Source organism: Xenopus laevis, chromosome 3L (genome assembly GCF_017654675.1).
Source record: "Xenopus laevis strain J_2021 chromosome 3L, Xenopus_laevis_v10.1, whole genome shotgun sequence".
Lineage (NCBI taxonomy): Eukaryota > Metazoa > Chordata > Amphibia > Anura > Pipidae > Xenopus > Xenopus laevis.
The window spans coordinates 17,387,368-17,412,339 of record NC_054375.1 but is presented as its reverse complement, the minus strand read 5'-3'; the positions used below and the strand labels follow the sequence as shown (position 1 = coordinate 17,412,339).

The 24,972-nt window shown below is 44.3% G+C and overlaps 1 protein-coding gene across 3 annotated transcripts in view; it reads right to left on the bottom strand.

Moving 5' to 3' along the window:
- Window positions 1-3,463: 3,463 nt before the first annotated feature.
- The window catches only part of ddx11.L (DEAD/H-box helicase 11 L homeolog), a 62,157-nt gene continuing 40,648 nt past the window's right edge, over window positions 3,464-24,972 (bottom strand). For all 3 annotated transcript variants that reach the window (XM_018251919.2, XM_018251920.2, XM_018251918.2), the window contains exons 18-27: window positions 21,706-21,818; window positions 20,875-20,947; window positions 14,701-14,804; window positions 14,463-14,612; window positions 7,992-8,060; window positions 7,450-7,550; window positions 7,212-7,296; window positions 5,752-5,827; window positions 5,401-5,555; window positions 3,464-3,567 (exon numbers count right to left, since the gene is read on the bottom strand). In XM_018251919.2, the coding sequence (XP_018107408.1) occupies window positions 3,526-3,567; window positions 5,401-5,555; window positions 5,752-5,827; window positions 7,212-7,296; window positions 7,450-7,550; window positions 7,992-8,060; window positions 14,463-14,612; window positions 14,701-14,804; window positions 20,875-20,947; window positions 21,706-21,818 (968 nt within the window). In that variant the 3' untranslated portion in view covers window positions 3,464-3,525. The remainder of the gene's footprint in view (window positions 3,568-5,400; window positions 5,556-5,751; window positions 5,828-7,211; window positions 7,297-7,449; window positions 7,551-7,991; window positions 8,061-14,462; window positions 14,613-14,700; window positions 14,805-20,874; window positions 20,948-21,705; window positions 21,819-24,972) is intronic.

Here is a 24,972-nt window from a genome sequence, read left to right as displayed (position 1 = left end):
TTTCAGCTCCTCAGTTTTAGCTGTAATGAGCATTGTGCATATGTCCCTGTTAGCTTTAATCTCCGTCAACAGGTCCGCCATTGAGGGTTCCGGTTTTCTGGCTGGGGGCTGGAGGTGATGAGTCTGAGGAAAGGGCGCGGTGTGTATCTGCGCCATCTTGTGCAGGCCTTTCTTCTTCCCTGGCGTAACGTTCCAGCTTAGCGGCTGCCTCCGCAGCTTTTTTTTTGCTGCTTACTTGGCCCCATTCAATGCAGCTGAAGTACAGGAGTCAAGAGAATAGCAGAGTGTTCTGCGTTGGCTTGTTTAAAGGGATGGTTCACCTTTCGGTTAACTTTTAGTATGTTATAGAATGGCTAATTCTAAGCAACTTTTCAATTGGTCTTCATTATTTGTTTTTTTATATCGTTTTTGAATTATTTGCCTTTTTCCTCTGACTCTTTCCAGCTTTCAAAAGGGGGTCACTGACCCCAGCTAAAAATAAATGCTCTGTAAGGCTACACATTTATTGTTATTGCTACTTTTTTTTACTCATCTTGGTATTCAGACCGTCCCCTATTAATATTCTTTAGAACAGGGTCGAGCAGCAAGGTCCCTCTAAAAGACGTTCGCTCACAATAGGCAGGTAGCCACGCCATCACATTTTCAATAAATATTGGTAAAACAAGTCAACCTCTAAACATTTGCGGGCCTGAAAAATTATTTGCTGTGGGGCCCAGTAATATCTAGTTATGTCACTGACTGATTTGTTACTACCTGGTAACCAATCAGTGGAAACCAAGAGAGCTGCAAAGCAGGAAGTAGTGTTCTAGCTATTATGTTACACATCCAGCCACTCCAGGTGACATTATTGGCTAATTAACTATATTTGAAACATTTTTTATTTTGCATTATTTATTCATCCAGTTTTTATTTTTACACGGAACAATTCCTTTAACAGGTGAGGGGTCTAGGCTTCTATATTTATCATCATCATTAATCACTCTATTACCCTGAAAGGGGATCTAAACCCTGTAACATTTTGTCCCAGTGCACCCCTAGTTATCTAATGATGTTATCTTACATACAGAGATTATTTGCATTTCATAGTGCCAAATGTTTTTGTGATGTAAGTGCAAAGTAACAGTTATCTCAGTGACCAATACTACCTACCAACAAAATACTGCACAGTCTTTGATATGGAAGCTGGGGGTTTGTGAGTTCTAAGGAAGCCGCCTGCTGAGGAGAAAGGAATTCAGAGCTGAAAGGTAACACCACACCAATGTTCTTTTTTATCCTTATCCCTTATTCGAACTAGTTACTATTTGACAAACGGATTAAACCAAACGGCTCTTATTTTCACATTACAAATGCAGAAATGTTGTAGTATTTGTGGTCAGGTGATCTCTGAGGCAGCACACAGACCACAGAAATGGTGGTTCATGGCAAGAGATGTAAAAGGGCAATATTTACTTAAAGGGCACCTATCACAGCCAAAATCAAATACATATCAACAATCTGACCAGTACAAGCTAAACATGTTTAATCAAACTACATATATAGTTTTTGAAAAAAACTGCAGGTTTTAAAAAAAAAATCCCTTACTTTGTCAAATGGGTTCTTTCACTGAGGGAGGCCATACTGAGACTATAACAGAGAATCTAATATGTAAATTTCAGGAGCATGCTCAGATTGCTTTGAGTATTCTACCCAGAATGCCTTGTTTAAGTAAACTTCTCCACTAGAAGTATCATGAGATTTCCCTATCTTGTCCCCTGCTGGTAAAGTCATTATGCAAATGAAGGGCACACACTAACTTCCAGCAGGTGGCAGCACTACTGTACAGCAGCTAACACACAGGTTTGGCTGATTTGAAAATAGCTTAGAAGGGTTGATAAGCAAGCAAGGAATTTCAACTGAGCATGTGTGAGATTTCAGCTAGAACTGCAGGGGAGATAGGGGAGAACTTGCAGAAGGTATAGTGAGCTGATCATTTACATTATACAAACAATTCTAACTGTTTTAAAAATCGGATTTCTTGAACTTTCACATAGTGTATTTACTTAGTAAATGATTTTGGTCATGATTGGTGCCCTTTAAATATATATTTTGGGGTAAAGTTTTCCTTTAAAAAGTCTACCTTGACGAAGTGGCAGGCTTAATAATCCTTTATTTATTCATTACACCTGTTAAAGTCAATTGCAAATGTAATTGTTCATGAAAGCAGCGTCTGTTTCATTCTGTTCTCTGAATCTTGGTATTGAAACAATGCAGCAGAAGTCGGGTCTTCTTTAGGTGTTAAATTGTGTCAGAACCATACGAGCAGAGGATATGAACAGCTAACATTAGAAGAGCAATACTGATTTAAAGGAATTGTTCACAGTATAAAAATTGGTTAAATATGTAGGCTAAATGTTTTCAATATAGTTAAAAATGTAATGTATAAAGACTGGAGTGACTGGATGTGTAACATAATAGCCAGAACACTACCTGCTTTTCTGCTCTCTTGGTTTCCACTGATTGGTTACCAGGCATTAAACAATCAGAGACTTGGAGGGGCACAGGGGTCATAACTGTTTGCTTTTGAATCTGTGCTGAATGCTAAGGATCAATTGCAAACTCACTTAATAGTTATGTCCCATGTGGCCCCCCTTCAAGTCGCTGACTAACTCAGAGTTAGAGAGCTGAAAAGCAAGAAGTAGTGTTTTGTTCTAGACATCCAGTCACTCCAGCCTTTATACATTAAAGGAAAACTATACCACCCAAACAATGTAGGTCTCTATAAAAAGATATTGCATAAAACAGCTCATATGTAAAATCCTGCTTCATGTAAATAAACCATTTTCATAATAATATACTTTTCTAGTAGTATGTGCCATTGGGTAATCATAAATAGAAAATTGCCATTTTAAAAAATAAGGGCCGCCCCCTGGGATCGTAGGATTCACTGTACTGTATGTTAGGTCACATGAGCCAATTAACAGACAGTGTTGTGTCTTTTGCTTCTACACTTCTTCCTGTTACAGTAAGAGTTGTAGTATTTCTGGTCAGGTGATCTCTGAAGCAGCACACAGACCATCACGAAATGGTGGCTCAAGGCAAGAGATGTAAAAGGCAATATTTACTTACATATATATATCAGTTTGGTAAGATTCTTTAATATGCCACTTAATATGATATGAACTATCTGTTGCTTAAGTGTTCATTTTGGGGGTATAGTTTTCCTTTAAAGTATTGGTTAACTAACTATATTAGAAGCATTTTTCATTGTGCGCGGCCTATCTATTCACCGTTTTTATTTTTACACTGAACTGTTCCTTAAAATGCTTTTACAAAATAACCAAAAAACAAAGGAATTTATAATGGAAATTTGCTTATAATCACGTTTTTTCATTATGTGAACAAATTGGTTTCCATAATCTTAGTGGCAGCAGAGGTATTTTGAACAGATGGTCTATATCTGTACCAAACACACACACACTGTATGTACAAACCATTTCTTTTAATAAATAGAAACATAAATCTGTACACAAGAGAGGAATCAGCTGCTCAGGAGCTTGAAACAGAATCGCTTTTCTTTTGCTGGAAAAACTGGAGAAAAGGGGAGAGAAAAAAGAAACAGACTTAAGTCAAGTTCACAGTTTCTTGTTCTTTATAGAATGGTTTATTTGCTTCATATTCTACATAAACCTATAAATCACTTCCTGATCTGCCTGTGCATCATTTCTGCCATCAATGCAAAATCTCCTTACAGGCATAAAAACTAGGGATGCACCGAATCCAGGATTTGGTTTTCAGCAGGATTCGGCCGAATCCTTCTGCCAGGCCGAACCGAATCTGAATCCTAATTTGCATGTGCAAATTAGAGGCAGAGAGGGAAATTGCGTGACTTTTTGTCACAAAACAAGGAAGTAAATTTTTTTCCAGTTCCCACTCCTAATTTGCATATGCAAATTAGGATGCGATTTGATATTCGGACGAATCTCTCGTGAAGGATTCGGGGGTTCGGCCGAATCCAAAATAGTGGATTTGGTGCATCCCTAATAAAAACAGAGTGTTTAATACGGGGAATTTTATGGCTAATGAAAGTAACTGTTTAATTTACATTCATTGCACACAAGTTATTTGAAACTGCTGCTGAAAAGATTTGTGTCTGCCCATTGCCATTCCCTCCATTGCTTATCCTGACTACATGCTCCATTGAGTCCATCTAAGACTTCATTACCCATAATACCTTTGGCAAAGTTATGTGATTCACAGGTCTGTTGGAAATTGGAGGCTTGGCTGGAGAAGAGCTGACAACTGCAACATTATTTTAAAGGGGTTGTTCACCTTCAAACAACTAGTTGTTTTCAGATAGTTCACCAGAAATAAAAAAAAATTCCAATTACTTTCTATATCACAGTTTTTCTAATATTGAAGTGTAAAGTGTCATTTTTCACCTAAAGCAACTCTGGGAGGGGGGGTCGCCGACCCTGTAAACCATTCTAAATTGATACATTTCTTATATTTGACCCTGCTGAGCAGAATCTCTGGGTTTCATTAAAGGCAGCTGTTAGAATTGATACAATAGTTGCTAATACTCCAAAATGTATCAATTAAATGTTGCAAAATTGTAACAGTTTAGAATATGCGCCTGAATTACTGAGCTGAAAACAACTAAACTGAAAAAAGTGTTTGGAAGGTTAACAACCGCTTTAAAGGACAAGGAAAGGCATAGTACACTTGGAGGTGCCAAATGTTAGGCACCCCCAAGTGATTGTATCAACTTACCTGAAACCCCGGGCAGGTGCTCCTATCAGTAGAAAACTGCACCGGCCCGGGGTTATACAAGTGAGCACCATGGAGCAATCCTCTTCCGCCTTCCTCCTCCTTCGCATGCCAAGTAGAACGAAAAGCCAAACTTTAAGTTTAACAAAGTTTGCCCCGGAATTTCGAAGAAAGAAGAAGACGGAAGTGGATCGCTCCTTGGTGCTCAGTGGTATAACCCCGGGCCGGTGCAGTTTCAGATAAGTCAATACAATCACTTGGGGTGCCTAACGTTTGGCACCCAAGTGTACGATGCCTTTCCTTCTCCTTTAATGGTACCTGTATTCAGGACCAACAGTGCAAGCACACCAAAGGGCAAATAACTTTAAAATCATTGAAACAGTTTCATGAATATATATTGCGCATAAAGATATTTTTCTTTGCTTTTGCAAAATGTTATGTTTTGAGTATTTGGCTACAGTTCCCCTATTACTGTATTTTATGTGTAGACTGAACTATCACATTTTCCTGCTGCAAACAATTGAATCATGCCGTTTGTTGGAGGAGTATTCTTGGCTGAGGCTGATGTGATATTACTAGTGATGGCGGAGGGTTTCTATTGCCTGACAGCTTTAGCCAAAACGTCGGTGATACATTCCCCCTGTAGAGACAAACCTTTCTTATTGTTGCAAATGCTGCGCCGAAGTTTGGTTTGACCTGCGTACTGCTTCGGATCCACTGAGGAAGCTTTCCAAGGATGGCTGGACGGGAATACCTGTGATCTAACAGCACAATGCTGGCATAATCCCTGCGGTGTCGGATGGCTCTTCCTACAGGGAGAAAGGAACATTTACAGTAACACTTTATGCAAAAGTGTTCAGAATATGGCAGCCCAAACATATTTTTAGAGCTACTTACCAATTATGGTATCAGTGTGCCCCAAATATCCCCCTGTGTCATTGCACTGAATGAATCTGAAAACTCAGCAGCATAATGGACATATAGTATATAAATTCTAGTACTTACCAATAGACTGATTCACAGCTTTCATGCAAAGATTCTCAATGAGGACTCTGCCTGCAGATACTCCCTCTGTCTTGGGCTGTGGGATTGAAACACAAAGTGTTGTTAGCAGAGTTGCCTGCTTACTATGACTATAATAACGAGATTTTGTGTACTCACCATAAAATCTTTTTCTCTCTGGTAGCTTGGGGGACACAGGGAACCATGGGGTAAAGCTGATGCCATTAGGACATAGGACACAACAATAAAGAAAACTAGCAACTCCTCTGCTGGCTATACCCTCCCCCCCCAGCGAGCGGAGCCTAGTCCAGTTTTGTCCCAAAGAAGAAACAAAGTAGGTTCTAATTAAGTAACTCTGAACAATTAACTTGAAACTTATCAAATACCATATGTAACTGAGAAAAACAGTAGCAGGCCTCCATTCAGGGAGGGAAGCCGTGTCCCCCAAGCTACCAGAGAGAAAGAGATTTTACGGTGAGTGCACAAAATCTCCTTTTCTCTAGTGTCTGCTTGGGGGACACAGGGAACCATGGGGACGTACTAAAGCTGTCCCCTAAAATTAGTAGGGCGGGAGAGGCCTTAACTGGATTAGGGCCTGAAGCACCTCCTGCCGAAGCATGTGTCTTGTGCCACAAAAGAGTCAAAATGGTAGAATTTTGCAAATGAGTGGAGCAAAGTCCACATGGCTGCTTTGCACAGCTGTTCAGCTGATGCCTGATTTCGGAAAGCCCAGGTCGTGCTCATCCCTCTTGTGGAATGAGCCTTAATCTTGTCTGGGGGCGTCAAACCCTGTGCCACATAAACTCATTGTATAGTCTGTTTGATCCATCTGGAGATTGAGGCCTTTGTGGCAGGAGATCCCTTTTGTGGTCCTGAGCACACAACGAAGAGTGAATCTGTTTTTCGTACCTCGCGGACCCTGTGCAGATAAAACTTTAGAGCACTTACTGAATCCAAGGAATGAAGGGCTGACATGTCCTACCTCCTGACACAACAAAAAACTGGACTAGGCTTTGCCCGCTGGGGGGATATAGCCAGCAGAGGAGGAGCTTTATTGTTGTGTCCTATCTCCTAATAGCGTCAGCTATACACCATGGTTCCCTATGTCCCCCAAGCAGACACTAGAGAATATGGATTGTTACTATAACAATATATCAGATGATGGACCCTGCCAAAACTCAGGCAGCTGTTCAAGGTGCAGTTCTTAACAGGGAGCAATTTCCCTCTCTTTGTTGAACAATTTTACTAAATGAAACTACAGCACTGTACTTATATCCAGCCCACAAGCTTCCCCTGAGAGCTCCTTGGAAGTTCAGGCCAAGAAAGAAGTAAGGCTATGGAGGTAGATACTAGAGATGTGTGTGGGGGGGAGGTTATGTAAAATGAGCATAACCGCATCTAGTCCCCACTTCTATTCATACAAATATCATTCCCACCAGAAAGGAACCCTAAACGTTCTTTACCAGGGTTTTATCTAGATAGGACATCTTCTCTTGAAGCTCTGGGGATCGGATGTTTGGATAAGGCATTCCCACCATCACAACACACCTGGTAAGAAAGACAATGTAGGAATGTCAGTATGGAAAGGAGCTCAGTCTCAATAAGGATAGAACATATGGATAGAAAAAAGTAAATCTGGTGTAGTTAGACTGCGGTTATAAGAGGATTGGAGAGTGAGAAATCATCATTTGGGGAACACACCTGCCCAGGTCATCAGAGAAGTTAATCCCTTCGCTCATTTTCCCTCCAACCACAGAGAAGAGCAAGGCTCCATTTAAGGCTCCCCCAAACTGACGGCAGTTCTGTAAGTAAAACAAATTGGCTTTTAACTTAAGTGCATTTTAATGACCGGCATTTTCTGTGAATATCTCCAAAATGCCTTCAGCATCTGTGTCACACTAAAGACCCAAAAAACTTTTTTTTTCCAGTAAATATGCACATAAATTGCAAACTCACTCATGTATTTAACTCTGTAACCGAGTCTTCTGGTCGTATATTCAGAATATCAGTCAGAAACTTTTGACTTTAAAGTACTGTACAACAAATATTTATTCAAAGCTGAATCCGAAAAAGTAAGGATTAGTTATAGATCCAATGTTTCCATCACAATTCTACACCAGGTTTTCATTCACCGTCCTTATTTTTGGCGAGTAAGCTTGATACACCAATCTCTCCAGGTCTTCCAGATGTTAAAATCCCTTAACCCCCAACTAACATTACACTGAGTTTTTGACGCTTCTCACCTTGATGCATTTGGAATATTCAGCCAAAACCTGATCCAACTGATTTGCTCGCTTAGGTTCCTGAAATATCTGCAAAGACAAAGAGAATAAGAACTCGTGAATATGTTTTCAGCTCTCGGGTTTCCCATTTAAGAAACTGAAAGCGCAGGAGGGGCAACTAGCTTTGTCCCAATTCTTCTATATGCAAAATGTTTTGATCCAAATCTCCCCAAAACGCCCTGTGTGAACTAACCCTTAATGTTTAGAATCACCCTTTCATTGATTTTAAACACTAATATTGTTAACTTAGATGCCCGAAGTTTCCCTTGGCAAATGAGGAAATTGGGGGGGGGGGTTAATTTTAGCCAGTTGCTTTGATTTCTAGATTTCAATCTAGTTAACCCTTTTTAGGTCTGGGTACATTGTCAAAATCACGAGTCCAGACCTTATAGCAGTAACTTGAATTGCAAGGAGTTGTGGGATAAAGGAATTTTGTACTCACCGAAAAATCCTTTTCTAGTAGGCCCGAACTGTCAGTGCAGACGTTAGGGTTTTGTCTTCATCACCTCTGGAGGCAGGACAGAAGAATTGATGTCTCTTGGCCCCTCCTACTGGTTATATGAGCTGGCTCCACCTCTCATCCTCAGAGGTTGTAAAGCTCAGTTGGTGGAGACAGAAAGAGTAGAAAGAAGGGCAAGAGACAAAAGGCAGAAAGGATAGCGAGAAAGAGGTCCCGTGGCCCATACTAAAATCAGCCTGGGTGGGACTTACTGCACTGACAGTTTCTAGTCTACTAGAAAAGGATTTTTCGGTGAGTACAAAATTCCTTTTTCTCTAGTCGGCCCTACTGTCAGTGCAGACGTTAGGGGACGTAACAAAGCTGTCCCGTGAACTGGGTGGGTAATTATATACTGAATTTGCAGAGCGAACTAGCTATTGCGCTACTGCAGCTTGAAGAACTTTTCGGCCAAAAATTGCAGATTGTGAAGCAAAAACATTTAACTTGTAAAACTTAATGAAAGTGTTGGGTGAAACCCATGTGGCGGCTGTGCAGATTTGTGCAGGTGATGCCAAATTGAAAAGAACCCAGGATGTGCTTTGAGCTCTGGTGGAATGTGCCTTCACTGCAAATGGTCTAGGTCTCTGTTGTCTATCATAAGCAGAATGGATAGTCTCCACAAGCCAGCGTGCCACAGTTCTTTTAGAAATAGCTTTTCCTTTATAAGCCTTCGAGTAAGAGACCAGTAAAGTGTCGGAAGAACGATACGGTGCTGACCGTTTCAAATAAATCTTAACAGCTCTGACGACATCCAATTTATGCAATTGGGCCTCTTTATCATTTTGTGGATTAGGGCAGAAGGATGGTAGAACGACGTCCTGGTTCAAATGAAAGTCAGAAACGACCTTGGTGAGAAACGTGGGAGTAGTGCGCAGAACCACCTTATCCTGATGTATAACCAACCACGGTTCTTTACATGAGAATGCTGCAATCTCAGAGACTCGTCTAGCTGACGTCACTGCAATAAGAAAGGTAACCTTGAGCGAAAGCCATTTGAGATCACACGTACTGAGAGGTTCAAACGGTGATTTTTGTAGGGCATCCAAGACTAAGGGTAGATCCCATGGTGGTAGCGGTTCCCTTAGAGGTGGTCTGAACGTAATCACTCCCTTGAAGAATTGTTGGACTGTGGTATCGTCTGCCCAACGATTGTGTGTGAGCACTGACAAGGCCGACACCTGAGTCTTTAAAGTGCGTAAGCTCAGTCCTTTCTGAAAACCATCCGTCAGGAATTCGATGATGTGATTGGTGGACACCCCTTGCCAAGGGGTATGATGTCGGTCACACCAAGCAATGAAAGTTCTCCACACCTTATGGTATATTTTGGCTGTAGATGGTTTGCGCGCGTTCAACAAAATGTCCACAGCTGTCTGTGAGAACCCCTGTTGGGTCCACCATGTGGATTCAAGAGCCACGCCGTTAAACGTAGAAGGGGTAGATGTGGATGCTTGAGAGGGCCCTGGGAGAGCAAATCTGGTTGGAGTGGCAGCCTCCATGGTTTGGCAATGGACAGCCGAATCAGTTCTGTGTACCACACTCTGTTGGGCCAGTCTGGCGCTATTAGAATCACCGTGGCCTCGCTCAGTTTGATCTTTCTGATTACCCTTGGTAAGATGGCCAATGGTGGAAATGCGTATATTAGTCTGAAATTCCACGGAATGACGAGTGCGTCCACATAGGCTGCCCCTGGATCTCTTGTTCTGGCACAGTAAAGGGAGACTTTGTGGTTGTGCCTGGAAGCCAACATGTCGATATCCGGCATGCCCCATTTGTAAGTTAAGCGGGCAAACACTTCGTTGTTCAGTGACCATTCTCCTTGATCTACCGTCGTTCTGCTGAGGTAGTCTGCTTCCCAGTTTTGGACCCCTGGGATGAATACTGCAGATATGTTGGGAACGTACTGTTCTGCCCAACTCAGGATGTGTGATACCTCCTGCATAGCTCTCGTGCTGCGGGTTCCGCCCTGCTTGTTGATATAGGCCACTGCTGTGGCATTGTCCGATTGAATTCTGATCGGTAAGGACTGTAGTAGAGGTGTCCATCTCTGTAGAGCTAGTACAACTGCCCGAAGCTCCAAGATATTGATTGGTAGTGACGCTTCTTCTGGCGTCCACAGACCCTGAAGCGTGTGATGTTTGTAGACTGCTCCCCAGCCCCGTAGGCTGGCATCCGTGGTTACTATCTCCCACGAGGGATTTGCCCAGCTTCGACCTTGTCGTAGATGGTCTGGTACTGTCCACCATACTAGACTGGTTCTAGTGAGCGAACTGATTGGAATTTGCTGCTGTAGATCCCTGTGGTTTTTGTTCCAATAAGCAAGGAAGTTGCGTTGAAGTGGTCTGATGTGAAACCTGGCAAAGGGAATGGCCTCCAGACTGGAGACCATGAACCCCAAAAGACGAAGACAGTCCTCTGCCGAAACAGTTGTCGCGGTCAGGAAAGCGTGAGTGGTGGAGATCAGAGTTTCCACTTTGTTTGATGGAAGAAACACCTTTTGGCTGATTGAATTGAATTGGAGGCCTAGAAAAAGAATGTTCTGGCTTGGAGTGAGATTGCTTTTGCGGTAGTTTATCAGCCAGCCGTGCTGAGTAAGGACTCGTAAGCATGTTGTTGTGTCTTTGGCTGCCTGTGAAGCACAAGGGGTCAGAATGAGAAGGTCGTCCAGGTAAGGGATTATGTGGATCCCCAGTGATCTGATGTAAGCCACTATTGGTGATAGCACTTTGGTGAATACCCGTGGAGCAGTACAAAGCCGTAAACTGATAGTGTGAGTCTTTGACGGCAAACCGTAGGAATCTGCGGGATTCTGGGTAAATAGGAATGTGTAAGTATGCGTCCTGTAAGACTATCGAAGTCATGAACACATTTGGTTCCATGGCTGCAATTACTGTTCGGACTGATTCCATCTTGAATTTTTGATTTGCAACTAGAGGGTTCAGTGGCTTGAGATTTAAAACTGGTCTGAAGGTTCCTTCCTTCTTCCGTACTAGAAAAAGGTTTGAGTAAAACCCCCTGTACCTTTGGGGTTCTGTTACGGGCTCTATCACCCCAGTGTTCAACAGTGTTGTAATTGCTTGTTGAAGCAAGTGTTCTCTGTGTGGAGCGGTGGAAGACGGAAGAAACCTCCTTTGTGGTAGATGAGGAGTGAAAGGAATTCTGTAACCCTGACAAATTATGCTGAGTACCCAAGAATCTGATACATGTGTTTGCCATTCTCCTAGGTATCTCTGGAGTCTGCCCCCTATTTGTTGCGGACTGAGTCCCTGCTGGGAGTCAGGCGGAGTTGGGTTTAGGTGTGTTTGGTTTCTTATTCGTGCGGCTTTGTTGGTGCCAGCTGGGTCTGGGCCGTTTGTTACCCTGATCTGATGGTGTTGACCTGTAGGTGGACCGAAAGGGCCTACTTTGGGAGGTCCAGTTTCGTCTGGGTTGGTTTCGGTTTGACATCTCAAATTTCCTTCTTTTTCCAGTGGGTAGAAAGGTGCTCTTACCCCCTGTGACCTCTGCAATAATTTGCTTCAAGTCTGGGCCGAATAAATGTCTCCTGCGAATTTAAGTGACAGTAGTCTTAGTTTGGAAGCGGTGTCCCCAGACCAATGTCGTAGCCAGAGTGCACGACGTGCCACAACAATGTTTGCAGTTGATTTGGCCGCCAACTTCACTACTTCCATAGCAGCATCCGCTAAAAATGCTAGGGTAGAACTCAACCTATCTACCTCAGATTGGAGTTGTTGGTGAGATGACGGTGGGTGTAGTGTAAGTTCCTGTGCCCAATGTTTGGCCGTGCGAGATAATCCCGCCGATGCTGCGGCCGGGCGTAAAATTGCTGCCGCCTGAACATATGCTCTTTTTAGAGTGGATTCCATGCGGCGGTCTAGTGGGTCTCTGAATGCGGCTTCTTCCGCAGGCAGTGCGGTTTGTCTGGATAGGCGAGCAACCGCTGAATCTACCCTAGGGGCTTTATCCCATTTCTTTTGATAATCCTCGGGTACAGGATAAGTTTTGAAAAATCTCTGTGTGAGAGCAATGCGCCTGTCTGGTTGAGCCCATTCGGTCTCAATTGCCTGTGTAATAGCACCGAAAACAGGAAAGGTTTGCTTTGGCTTTTTATGGACTCCCAGTAGTTTATCAGCCTTAGATAGAGTGACGGTCTCATCCCTGATTTCTAAAGTTTGTAGCATCTCCCTAAGTAATTTCTTGGACATATCTGGATTTGCTGCAGATGGAGTATCATCATCAGAGTCAGAGTTGGATGAGTGTGCATGATCAGAAAATTCGGATTCTAAAAAGGGGGGTTTATCTTCCTCTGAGTCTGAGGCTAACCCCGCCTCAGATTCTGAGGCTGAGGATTCAGGGACTCGATTTTTACGTTTTTTAGAATGTTTTCCTGTCTGAGCCTGTGGATTCTGAACAGTGTGCATGATCCACTGCAAAAACTCTCCAAGTTGAGGGGGTGCAGGTGGATGTACAGGAGATGGATTAATTTGTTCCCAAGGCATGGCTGGAGAAGTCTCCACCCTAGGTTGTGAAGTACCAGGAATGGCTGGTGGAGGGGTATTTGGAACAGAATTGGATCCCTCTAAAGCTAGGGCTTGAGCAGGTTGTGGGGAAAGCACAGGTGGTTCTTGTGTCTCCTCTGCCCTAGGTTTCTTGCAATGTAATTATCCTACCGCACACCTGTAGTTCACCAATCCTGCAAGCTGGTGGTGCGTTCCTTCCGTTGACCCGGCCGGGTCCCTTATTAACCAATGTGTAAAAGAAACGGATCCGCACACACACCGATTAGTGCAGTTGGGGAAGGATTATCCCCTTTTATTCAGCCACCAAACATCAGATGTTTGGTGGCTGAATAAAAGGGGATAATCCCCAACTGCACTAATCGGTGTGTGTGCGGATCCGTTTCTTTTACACTAGGTTTCTTGCAGTCTGAGCAGTATATTTTTTCAGACTTCCGTAAGGAATGTTTGCAAGTTTTGCATTTAGGCTGTTTGTCAGGCTTCTTTGCCTTTTTGGTGGATAATAACTCGTCCCTGAGTTCCCTCAGAGAATCAGCTTTCTCCATATTGGTGGTCAGTAAGACCGGTGTAAATTGAATGAACTCACGTTTCTAGCAGGCTGGTGTGCGTGAGTGCAGCAGTGCCTGCAGCCGTCTGTGGTAGTCGGAGTTTGCTGGAGTTTGCCGCCACGTCGGAAACGGCAGTGTAATGAGCAGAGGGAAACCGGAGGCGCTGTAAACCTAGTTGCGGTTAACTAAAATGGCGCCCGACATTGACGTCAATACGTCTAACACGCGCCGGGAATGGCGCGAAATACTAGCGCATAGAGTCTTAGGCGTTCTGGCGTTGCTTAGCAATCCGCCCCCCTGGAGCATGTGCCGCGCCCTGTAGTGTGTCCCTGCACGGTTGTATTGGCGCATAGAGGGAAGACACTGTGCGAACAATCCATGTAGTGATAATACGCGTCCACAGTGCCCCAATCGTTTAAAGTGGGCCCTGGGGCCTATGTGAGGCAACCCATTTAGACAGCTCTGCGTGCCATTGGGTCCCACATGCACGATTTTGCATGTCTGCTAGGCTGCTCATGAACAGCTCTGCGTGTTCAGTTTGAGTGTCAGCCTGCAATCCACGTCCTCCTGGTTCCTGTTGTACACTGAAAACGGCAGCTCTGCGTGCCTAACAGTACAGTGTAATAAAAATGAAGCTGTAAACGAAAGGAAAAAAAAAAAATATATATGAGAAAAACATTGTCTGTCCTACACCTCCGAGGCAGGACAAAAGAACTGAGGATGAGAGGTGGAGCCAGCTCATATAACCAGTAGGAGGGGCCAAGAGACATCAATTCTTCTGTCCTGCCTCCAGAGGTGATGAAGACAAAACCCTAACGTCTGCACTGACAGTAGGGCCGACTAGAGAAATACCAACACCAGCATTACTGACCTTTTTCTTTAAAGCCAGTCGTTTTAACAGCCCTGACTTTTCCCAGTGCTCCTGAATATGTTTCTGGTAATCATAGGAGGGAAAGAAGCAGACAAGCCCACCAGGAACAACGTTGCACAGGTTTGTAAGGATTCGACCAGTTTCATCCATCTGTAGGGAACACAGCAAGGACAGTGTTTAGACAGACAAAACATTTTTTCAACACTGTATTCTAAGCACTTTCTACATAAATACTTCCCATCTCAGGTAAATCTCTCTTTTGATAGGTGAATTCTAGCTGCTGATTGGTTGGCCCACTACAAAGCACTATGGGTAGTATATTTTCAGCAGGGATTACATGACCTGAAAGAAAAAACGAAAACAGTAAATTAATACTCCAGTGAACACAAATAATTCTGCAAATAACCAGAAAGACCATATATTCAATTTAATTAATTCATAAATAAGGGGGTTTTGTACTCACCGGAAAACCCTTTTCTAGTAGGCCCGAACTGTCAGTGCAGACGTATGGGTTATGTCTTGATCATCTCTGGAGGCAGGACAGAAGATTGATGACTCATGGCCCCTCCTCCCTCATATATGTGCTGGCTCCACCTCACTTGCTCAGTTCGTTGTTAAAGCTCAGACAGTGGAGACAGAGAGGTTAGAAAGAAGCCAAGAGACAACAGATAGAAAATGAAAGGATAGCGACAAAGAGGTCCCTGTGCCCATACTAAAATCAGCCTGGGTGGGACTTACTGCACTGACAGTTCGGGCCTACTAGAAAAGGGTTTTCCGGTGAGTACAAAACCCCCTTTTCTCTAGTCGGCCCTCCTGTCAGTGCAGACGTATGGGACGTCCAAAAGCTGTCCCTCGAAATGGGTGGGTAGCGCTGAATTTGCCTGACCATAGCTCACCGAGGTGCTGCTGCTGCTACAGCTTGCAGAACTTTCCGGCCAAACGCGGCCGTCTGAGAAGCGAAAACATTTAACTTGTAAAACTGAACAAAAGTGTGTGGTGATGCCCATGTGGCAGCTGTGCATATCTGCTCTGGTGTTGCCAAGTTCTGCAGAGCCCATGAGGTGCTCTGAGCCCTGGTAGAGTGGGCTTTGACAGAAAAGGGTCTGGTCTTCTGCTTGTAATCATAAGATGTATTGATGGTTTCCACAAGCCATCTCGCAATAGTTCTTTTAGAGACCGACTGTCCTTTAGTTCTCCCGGAGTAGGAGACAAGTAGGCTGTTAGCACTTCGAAATGGTTGTGAGCGTTGCAAGTAGATACGAATGGCTCTCACAACATCCAGACGGTGGAGACGACTCTCTTTATGGTTCGCTGGTCGTGGACAAAAAGACGGAAGTATGATGTCTTTATTCAAATGAAATTGAGATACCACCTTGGGCAAAAATTCAGGTATAGTCCGAAGTACCACCTTGTCCTCATGGAGTACCAACCAAGGCTCCTTACAAGAAAACGCTGCTATTTCAGACACCCTCTTTGCCGAGGTAATTGCTATCAGAAAGGCTACCTTGAGGGAGAGCCACTTTAGATCACATGTAGACATCGGTTCAAATGGTGTATCTTGTAAGGCAGATAACACAAGTGGTAGATCCCAAGACGGTGTTGGGTCCCTAATGGGTGGCCGAACTCTGATAACTCCCCTGAAGAACTGGACAATAGTGCTGTCCTCTGCCCAGCGAGTGTGCGTAAGCGCTGATAATGCTGAGACCTGTGTCTTAAGCGTCCGAAGGGCGAGCCCTTTTCGGAAACCTTCTGTGAGAAATTCAATAATCGTTTGTGTGGAAACTTGATCCCATGGAACGTGGCGTCGGTCGCACCAAGTTATGAAAATGTGCCACACCCGGTGGTAGAGCCTGGTGGTAGACGGTCTGCGTGCCCTGAGAAGTATGCTAATTGCCTCCTGTGAGAACCCATGCTGTGTCCACCAACGGGTCTCAACAGCCAAGCCGTTAAATGGAGCATTGCGATGTTGGGATGATTTATAGGCCCTTGTGTCAGTAAGTCTGGGAGTAGAGGCAGTCGCCATGGTCTTGCTACGGACAATTGTACAAGATCTGAGTACCACACCCTGTTGGGCCAATCTGGTGCAATCAGGATCACCGTCGCCTTGCTGTGTTTGAGCTTTCGTAGGATTCGTGGTAGCAGAGGTAGTGGGGGAAAAGCATATATGAGGCTGAAGCTCCAAGTTGTTACTAGGGCGTCTACAAAGGTCGCCCCTGGGTCCCATGTTCTGGCACAGTATGTGGGGACTTTGTGATTGTGGCTTGAGGCTAACATGTCTACCTCTGGAATGCCCCATCTTTGAGTGAGAGAGTGGAAAATCTCGTTTTTGAGAGACCATTCTCCCTGATCTATCGTTGTTCTGCTCAGGTAGTCCGCTTCCCAATTCTGGACCCCTGGAATGAAGACCGCCGAAATCGTTGGAACTATGCTCTCCGCCCAAGTGAGAATGCGCGCTACTTCCATCATTGCTAATTTGCTGCGAGTGCCGCCCTGCTTGTTGATATACGCCACCGCTGTGGTGTTGTCGGATTGAATTCTGACTGGTAGTGAATGAAGAAGCGAGGTCCATCCTTCCAGTGCCAGGACGATGGCCCGCAGTTCGAGCACATTGATGGGTAGACAACTCTCTTGAGGTGTCCAAGTCCCCTGAAGTGTGTGGGACCTGTACACAGCTCCCCAACCCCTGAGACTTGCATCGGTAGTTATGATCTCCCACTGGGGTAGGGACCAATTCCGGCCCTTTGAGAGGTTCTGTGGATGGGTCCACCAGGTCAGACTGTCTCTCGTTGTGATGTCCAGCGAGATCGGTTGTTGAAGATCTCTGTGGTTCTTGTTCCAGTAGCATAGGAAGTTGTGTTGCAGAGGTCTCATGTGAAACCTGGCAAAAGGAATGGCTTCCAAGGATGAAACCATAAGGCCGAGGAGATGTAGGTAGTCCCCTGCTGAGATCGTCTGCATCGTCAGAAAGGATTGCGTTGTGGATATCAACTTGGTGATCTTCTCCTGAGGTAAATACACCTTTTCGGTGATTGAATTGAAGAGAAGTCCCAGGAACATAATTGTCTGACTGGGTGTGAGACTGCTCTTGCGTGTGTTGATAATCCAACCATGCTGGTTCAGTACTCTTATGCATGTAGCCGTGTCCGAGGCTGCCTGGCTCTCTGAGGGGGCCATAATGAGCAGATCGTCCAAGTAAGGTATCACCCGTATCCCTAGAGCCCTGAGGTATGCTACCACTGGGGTTAGAACCTTGATAAAAATGCGTGGCGCAGTACAAAGTCCAAAGGGCAATGCCACAAACTGGTAATGCTTGTCGTGAATCGCAAAACGAAGGTACCGTTGGGACACTGGGTGTATGGGTATGTGCAGGTAGGCGTCCTGCAAGTCTATGGAGGTCATGTAAGTGTTTGGTTCCATAGCGGCTATGACGGATTTCACTGATTCCATCTTGAACTTTCTGTTGGGTACCATGTGATTCAATGGTTTGAGATTGAGAACGGGTCTGAAGGTTCCTTCTCTCTTCCTGACCAGAAAGAGGTTCGAGTAGAAGCCCTTGAACTTGTGGTGTGGTGGGACCTCTACTATAACCTCCATGCTGAGTAATTGGTGGACTGCTGCTTGCAGATGGCGTTCCTTGTGTGGGGCTGTTGTGGTAGGAATGAATCTGTGGGAAGGCAGGCGGGAGGAAAAAGGTATCCTGTAACCTTGCTGAATTATAGTGAGTACCCAAGCGTCTGTTACATGAGTCTCCCATTCGCCCAAATATCTTTGTAGCCTGCCCCCCACAGCTTGTGCTGGCTGCCTGGAGTCAGGCCGAGCCAGGTTTGGATGTGGTTGGTTTCTTGGTGTTTCGGTTTTGTTGGTGCCAGATGGGCCTGCCGCGTTTGCTACCCTGATCACTCTGGGATGTCCGGTAGTTGGAGCGAAAGGAACGAAAGGGTCTGGATTGCTGGTTCCAACCTCTTTTGCCTGAGAACCTGTTCGGATTATCAAATCTCTGTCTTTTTCCCATCGGTAAAAAGGTACTCTTGCCCCCTGTCACCTCAGCTATGATCTGCTTTAGATCGGGTCCGAATAAGGAATCGCCAGTATATCTAAGAGACAATAGTCGAAGTTTTGAGGCCGTGTCACCAGTCCAGTGACGAAGCCATAGGGCACGTCTTGCAACTATAGCATTGGTAGTCGCCTTTGCTGCTAGTTTAACCATTTCAATGGAGGCTTCTGCCAGGAATCCGAATGCCATTGCCAATCTATCCACCTCTGACTGTAGTTGTTGTTGTGAGGTAGGTGGCTGGCGAGCTAGTTCGAGGGCCCAATGCCTAGCCGTGCGGGCTAGTCCTGCTGATGCAACTGCTGGTCGTAACGTGGCTGCTGCCTGTACATACGCTCTCTTTAGAGTGGACTCCATGCGGCGGTCTAGTGGATCTTTGAAAGCGGCCTCTTCCGCTGGTAAGGCTGTGTGTTTGGAAAGGCGAGCCACTGCTGAATCAACCTTAGGAGGTTTATCCCACTTTTTTTCATGTTCCTCAGGAACTGGAAATGTTTTAAAAAATCTCTGAGTGAGCGCAATGCGTCTTTCAGGCTGGTTCCACTCAGCTTCAATTGCTTGTGTAGCCGATTTAAATACTGGGAAGGCTAGTTTACTCTTCTTATGACCCCCTAGAAGCTTATCTGCTTTTGATAGAGGAATGGACTCATCTTTAATCTCTAATGTTTGAAGCATCTGACGTAGTAACTTCCTAGACATGTCTGGGTCTAGTAGGGATTGTTTTTCTTCCTCAGAATCAGTATCTGATTTGGCTTCTGAATGATCCGATTTATCAGAGGTGAATTCCGGGTGTTTTTCGTCATCTGACTCTGAAATTAACCCCTCCTCTGAATCAGAAGAATCCGAAAATTTGACTGGAGTTTTGCGTTTTTTGCGGTCACCAGCTGTTGGTGGCTGTGGTGGCTGCACTGAGTGCATAATCCATTGGAGAAATTCCCCAAACTGTTGTGGTGCTGGGGGTTGTGGTTGGGGCCCTGGGGTCTGAACCCATGGCATGGGCACCCCGCCCTGTGTAGTGGCTGGCAGTGCCTGTGATGTAGATGGGGTAGCTAATGTAATTGGGGTACCCATCGCTGGAGGTACAGAGTCTTTGGTAATGAGTCCAGTAGGGGATGTATTTGGAATCAAAAGTTCCTCTTCTGACTGCTGGTTTGGTCTGGGAGATAGGACTGGAGGTTCCAGTAAGTCTACAGTTTTAGTGGGCTTACAATCAGAACAATAAGTCTTTTCAGTCTTTCTGAGGGAATGCTTGCATGTTCTGCATTTAGGTAGTCTTTCGACTTTCTTTCCTTTCTTTACTGATTGTATCTCAGCTCTCAATTCAGTGAGCGAATCTGCCCTCTCCATTATTATTATAATGTCCTTGTACAAAATGATGTACCTGTACTTCCCCTTGCTGTGTTGGAGCGTGTGGGGTTTTGCCGGCTGTAACTTGTATGCGCAGTTTGTTCCAGTAGCTGAATGCGCGTACTGCTCTGTGTCGCGCCAATGACGTCAGTGCGCCCCTACAATGCGCCTGTATTACTGCGTGTCTAAGTCTTGGCGCGAACTTTCTCTCCTAGGCGTGTCGACCGCGCTTATTGATGACGTCAGCGCCCGCCGCGCCCTACGAGTTATACTCGGCGCGCACTGGTAATGGAGAATTACCTGTAGCATATGACACTGCCGCCTGGACATACACATTGCTTGCGGCCTCTCTGTGTTCCCCATAGCGCTGACAAATGAACAACACTGCGTGCCCAATAGCGCTGATAAATGAGCAGCTCTGCGTGCCCCACTAGCTGTGATGAACAGTCCTATTTGTCCCATATCTCTGCTCAATGAACAGCTCTGCGTGTTCGGCAGTAATATATTCACCTAGGTATAGCCTGGACAGCTCAGCGTGCCTATTAGCATTATAACCTAGGTATAGCTTGGACAGCTCAGTGTACTCCTGAGCCTATTATCCTGGGTATAGCCTGGACAGCTCAGCGTGCCCATTAGCTAACCTGCAGCCTAGGATGCTCTCCAGGAATACGGGTAGCTCTGCGTACCCTCAATGCTGCATTTCAAGAATTGATAATGATAAAAAGAATAAATAAATAAGAAATAAATAAAAAAAAAAAAAATAATAAGAAATAAAAATAATCTGTCCTTCACCTCCGAGGCAGGACAAAGAACTGAGCAAGTGAGGTGGAGCCAGCACATATATGAGGGAGGAGGGGCCGAGTCATCAATCTTCTGTCCTGCCTCCAGAGATGATCAAGACATAACCCATACGTCTGCACTGACAGGAGGGCCGACTAGAGAAAATAATGATTATGATGATGCAGCATTGTATCTGTCACTATAGAGAACACCATGCAGGAATGACAAATCACTCACCGCAGGAAAACTCTGTGATCTTCTCTGGGCTCAGACTGGCTGAAATAAGCAGCTGCTGTTTAAAATCTGAAACCTGAAAAAAAGAGGTGATTAGTGTACCTGGTCACATTGTTTGGTAGAGTGAAAATGAAGGTCAGTATAAAAAACATATATATATATATATATATATATATATATATATATATATATATATATATATATATATATATATATATATATATATAAATGTTTACATTTTTTTATATATATGAAGTGTACATTTTCTTTGACTGGACCAAAAAAAAAAAAAACCAGCTGTATTGCGTGGAGTTCCCCTTAGCAAAATAATAAAAGTTCTGTAAATTAAGAGTGCTGGAGTATAATTGTCTCTTGTATAAAGGCAAGGTAGCCAAGACAGCCTCACTGCTGTAGCTGATGTCATTTCATGCCGATAGAAAATTAGTATTGATTGTGGCTATTGATTGTTATAAAGGTGGAAAAAGCATCGCTGTTGAGTCAGGCCAGGCAGTGCACTCAACCCCAAAGTACTGTTAAACTTGTCTATGCTATATCATCCACAACCACTGCTCTCTAACTGATCAAATGAAATTCTCAGACTTCACACGCAAATCTAGCCAAGATATCGGCTATTAGCTATAATAGGTATAGTTAACTATAACTGTAATAGTTTAGCACTTTTTTATGTTAAACTCTGCCTCTACCACCAGTGTCATGAGTATAGTCATTATAGTCAATTCCAGAATGGTCAAGTTATGGTGGGTTTCCACTGGTGTTTGAAACTGATATGTGCCTGAACTTTACAGCATGTGGAGCTCTGTCCCCCCTCTTTACCGGCTGCATGGTTCCTCCCGCAATGATGACAGATCGACACTCTTTGAGGACCTCAGCAAAATGCACTGCTGGATTCAGCATTAGGAACTTCAGGCTGCTCTGAGCCACAGTACCTGGAAAAAGGCAAAGGAATAAAAAGTTTGGCCAACAGAAGACACTCTTATTATCTATGGATGTAGCAATGTACCGTATATACTCGAGTATAAGCCGATACGAGTATAAGCCGAGGTACCCAATTTTACCTACGAAAACTGGGAAAACTTATTGACTCTAGTATAAGCCTAGACACAACTACAGCCCTGTCTCCCAGCAGCGCACATTCCGCCAAAGAGACCCCCCCAGCGATCAACCGGACTTCTTTGCAAAGTTGATGGTGACAGAGAATTGCCAAACAAATTACTGTGTGCATTGTGCCACTGTCCCACTACCATGTGCAGAGGGTGCTGTGTGATATTGTCATCACTGTTAATCCTTCATACAACCAACAGAGGGCGCTGTGTGATATTGCCATCACTGTTAATCCTTCATACAACCAAAAGAGGGCAGTGTGTGATATTGTCATCACTGTTAATCCTTCATACAACCAACAGAGGGCGCTGTGTGATATTGCCATCACTGTTAATCCTTCATACAACCAACAGAGGGCGCTGTGTGATATTGTCATCACTGTTAATCCTTCATACAACCAACAGAGGGTGCTGTGTGATATTGCCATCACTGTTAATCCTTCATACAACCAACAGAGGGCACTGTGTGATATTGTCATCACTGTTAATCCTTCATACAACCAACAGAGGGCGCTGTGTGATATTGCCATCACTGTTAATCCTTCATACAACCAACAGAGGGTGCTGTGTGATATTGCCATCACTGTTAATCCTTCATACAACCAACAGAGGGCGCTGTGTGATATTGCAGTCACTGTTATTCTTTCATATAACCAACAGAGGGCGCACTGTTATTCTTTCATATAACCAACAGAGGGCGCTGTGTGATACTGCAGTCACTGTTATTCTTTCATATAACCAACAGAGGGCGCACTGTTATTCTTTCATATAACCAACAGATGGCGCTGTGTGATATTGCAGTCACTGTTATTCTTTCATATAACCAACAGAGGGCGCACTGTTATTCTTTCATATAACCAACAGAGGGCATTGTGGGATATTGCAGTCTCTCCCCAAGGGAACTGTTGGTATAGGAATGATTAAAAGTGACTGCAATCTGAGCTACTGCCCGCTGACCCGAGTATAAGCCGAGGTAGACTTTTTCAGTACATTTTGGATGCTGAAAAACTCGGCTTATGCTCTAGTATATATGGTATCTGTTATCTTTTATACACAGACATATGTAGATACATACATGTGACAACAGGGGCGATCCTGGCTGCTGCTGCCCCCCTCCCCCGGAAATTCGCTCTTAAAGTACCAGGAGCAGCATTTTTGCTGCCCCTGGTACCTAGTGGGGTGCTGCCGCCTGAGGCGACAGCCTCAACACGCCTCATTGGTGAAGCACCCCTGTGTGAAAACCTTAGGAACATTAGATGATCTTGTTCAAGATGTTTTATTAAATAATTATAGAAAAAGTTTTGGTTTGCTTATAGGGTTCTTTGAGATGTCAGTCCTCCAGGTAGCAGGACACTTGAAAAACTGCAGAGTTAAGCCACACTGGCCATGCCCCCTTTAATTAATATTCAAGTGTCCTGCCTCCGGAGGATGGAGCTTAACCCCATCGTTCCTTGTGTCCCCCCTAAGACGACAGAGAAATATATATATATATATTCTGTATACTGGCATATAAAAACATAAGAAGAAAGAGTTCTTTTCTTCAGTGTATACAATAGAGGAGTCTGGGTTCACAGGCTCACTTAATAACTGCACGAATGGTTCAGCTCAATCTAGTCAGTGGCTGACTCAGGATATGATTCAAAAAGCTTTAATACAAATTAATGTAAACAAGGCTCCAGGGCCTGATGGCATACACCCCCGGGTTCTAAGAGAGCTTAGTTCAGTTTTAGACCAGCCCTTATTTCTGATTTTCTCAGATTCACTGTCATCTGGTATGGTGCCTATGGATTGGAGAAAAGCTGATGTTATTCCAATATTTAAAAAGGGATTACGATCTCAGCCTGGCAATTATAGGCCAGTAAGCTTGACATCTGTGGTGGGCAAATTATTTGAAGGCTTGTTAAGGGATCACATACAAAATTTTGTCCTAATGAATGGCATTATGAGCAACAATCAGCATGGCTTTATGAAGGATAGGTCATGTCAGACGAATTTGATTGCATTTTATGATGTGGTAAGTAAGATTCTGGATAGTGGGGGGGCAGTAGATGTGATCTATTTGGATTTTGCCAAAGCGTTTGATACTGTGCCCCACAAACGACTGCTTTCTAAACTAAGGTCTGTTGGGCTTAATGAAGTCGTTTGCACATGGATAGGAAACTGGCTACAGGATCGGGTACAGAGGGTGGTTGTTAATGGGACATTCTCTACTTGGAGTAAGGTTCTTAGTGGGGTCCCCAGGGCTCAGTATTGGGTCCACTTTTATTTAACTTGTTCATTAATGACTTAGGGGAGGGTGTTGTAAGTAATGTATCAGTGTTTGCAGATGACACAAAATTATCCAGCCCAATTAATTCCATCCAGGATGTGGCATCCTTGCAACAGGATCTTGACAAACTGGCAATCTGGGCAGCTAAGTGGCAAATGAGATTCAATGTTGATAAATGTAAAGTCATGCACCCGGGATGTAAAAATATCCAAGCCACTTATACCCTTAATGGGACTGCACTAGGCAAATCCATTATGGAAAAGGACCTTGGAGTCCTTGTAGATGATAAACTTGGCTGTAGCAAGCAATGCCAGTCAGCAGCATCAAGGGCAAATAAGGTCTTGAGCTGTATTAAAAGGGGCATAGAGTCACGGGAGGAGGGGGTCATTCTTCCACTGTATAGAGCACTTGTAAGGCCCCATCTAGAATATGCCGTACAGTTTTGGTCTCCATCACTCAAACAGGACATTATTGTATTAGAGAGGGTACAGAGAAGGGCAACTAAGCTGGTAAAAGGTATTGAAAATCTTAGCTATGAGGAAAGACTGGCCAAATTGGGGATGTTCACGCTGGAGAAGAGGCGCTTAAGGGGTGATATGATGACTATGTATAAATATATAAGGGGATCATATAACAATCTCTCTAATGCTTTATTTACCAGTAGGTCTTTCCAGCTGACACGAGGTCACCCATTCCGATTAGAAGAAAAGA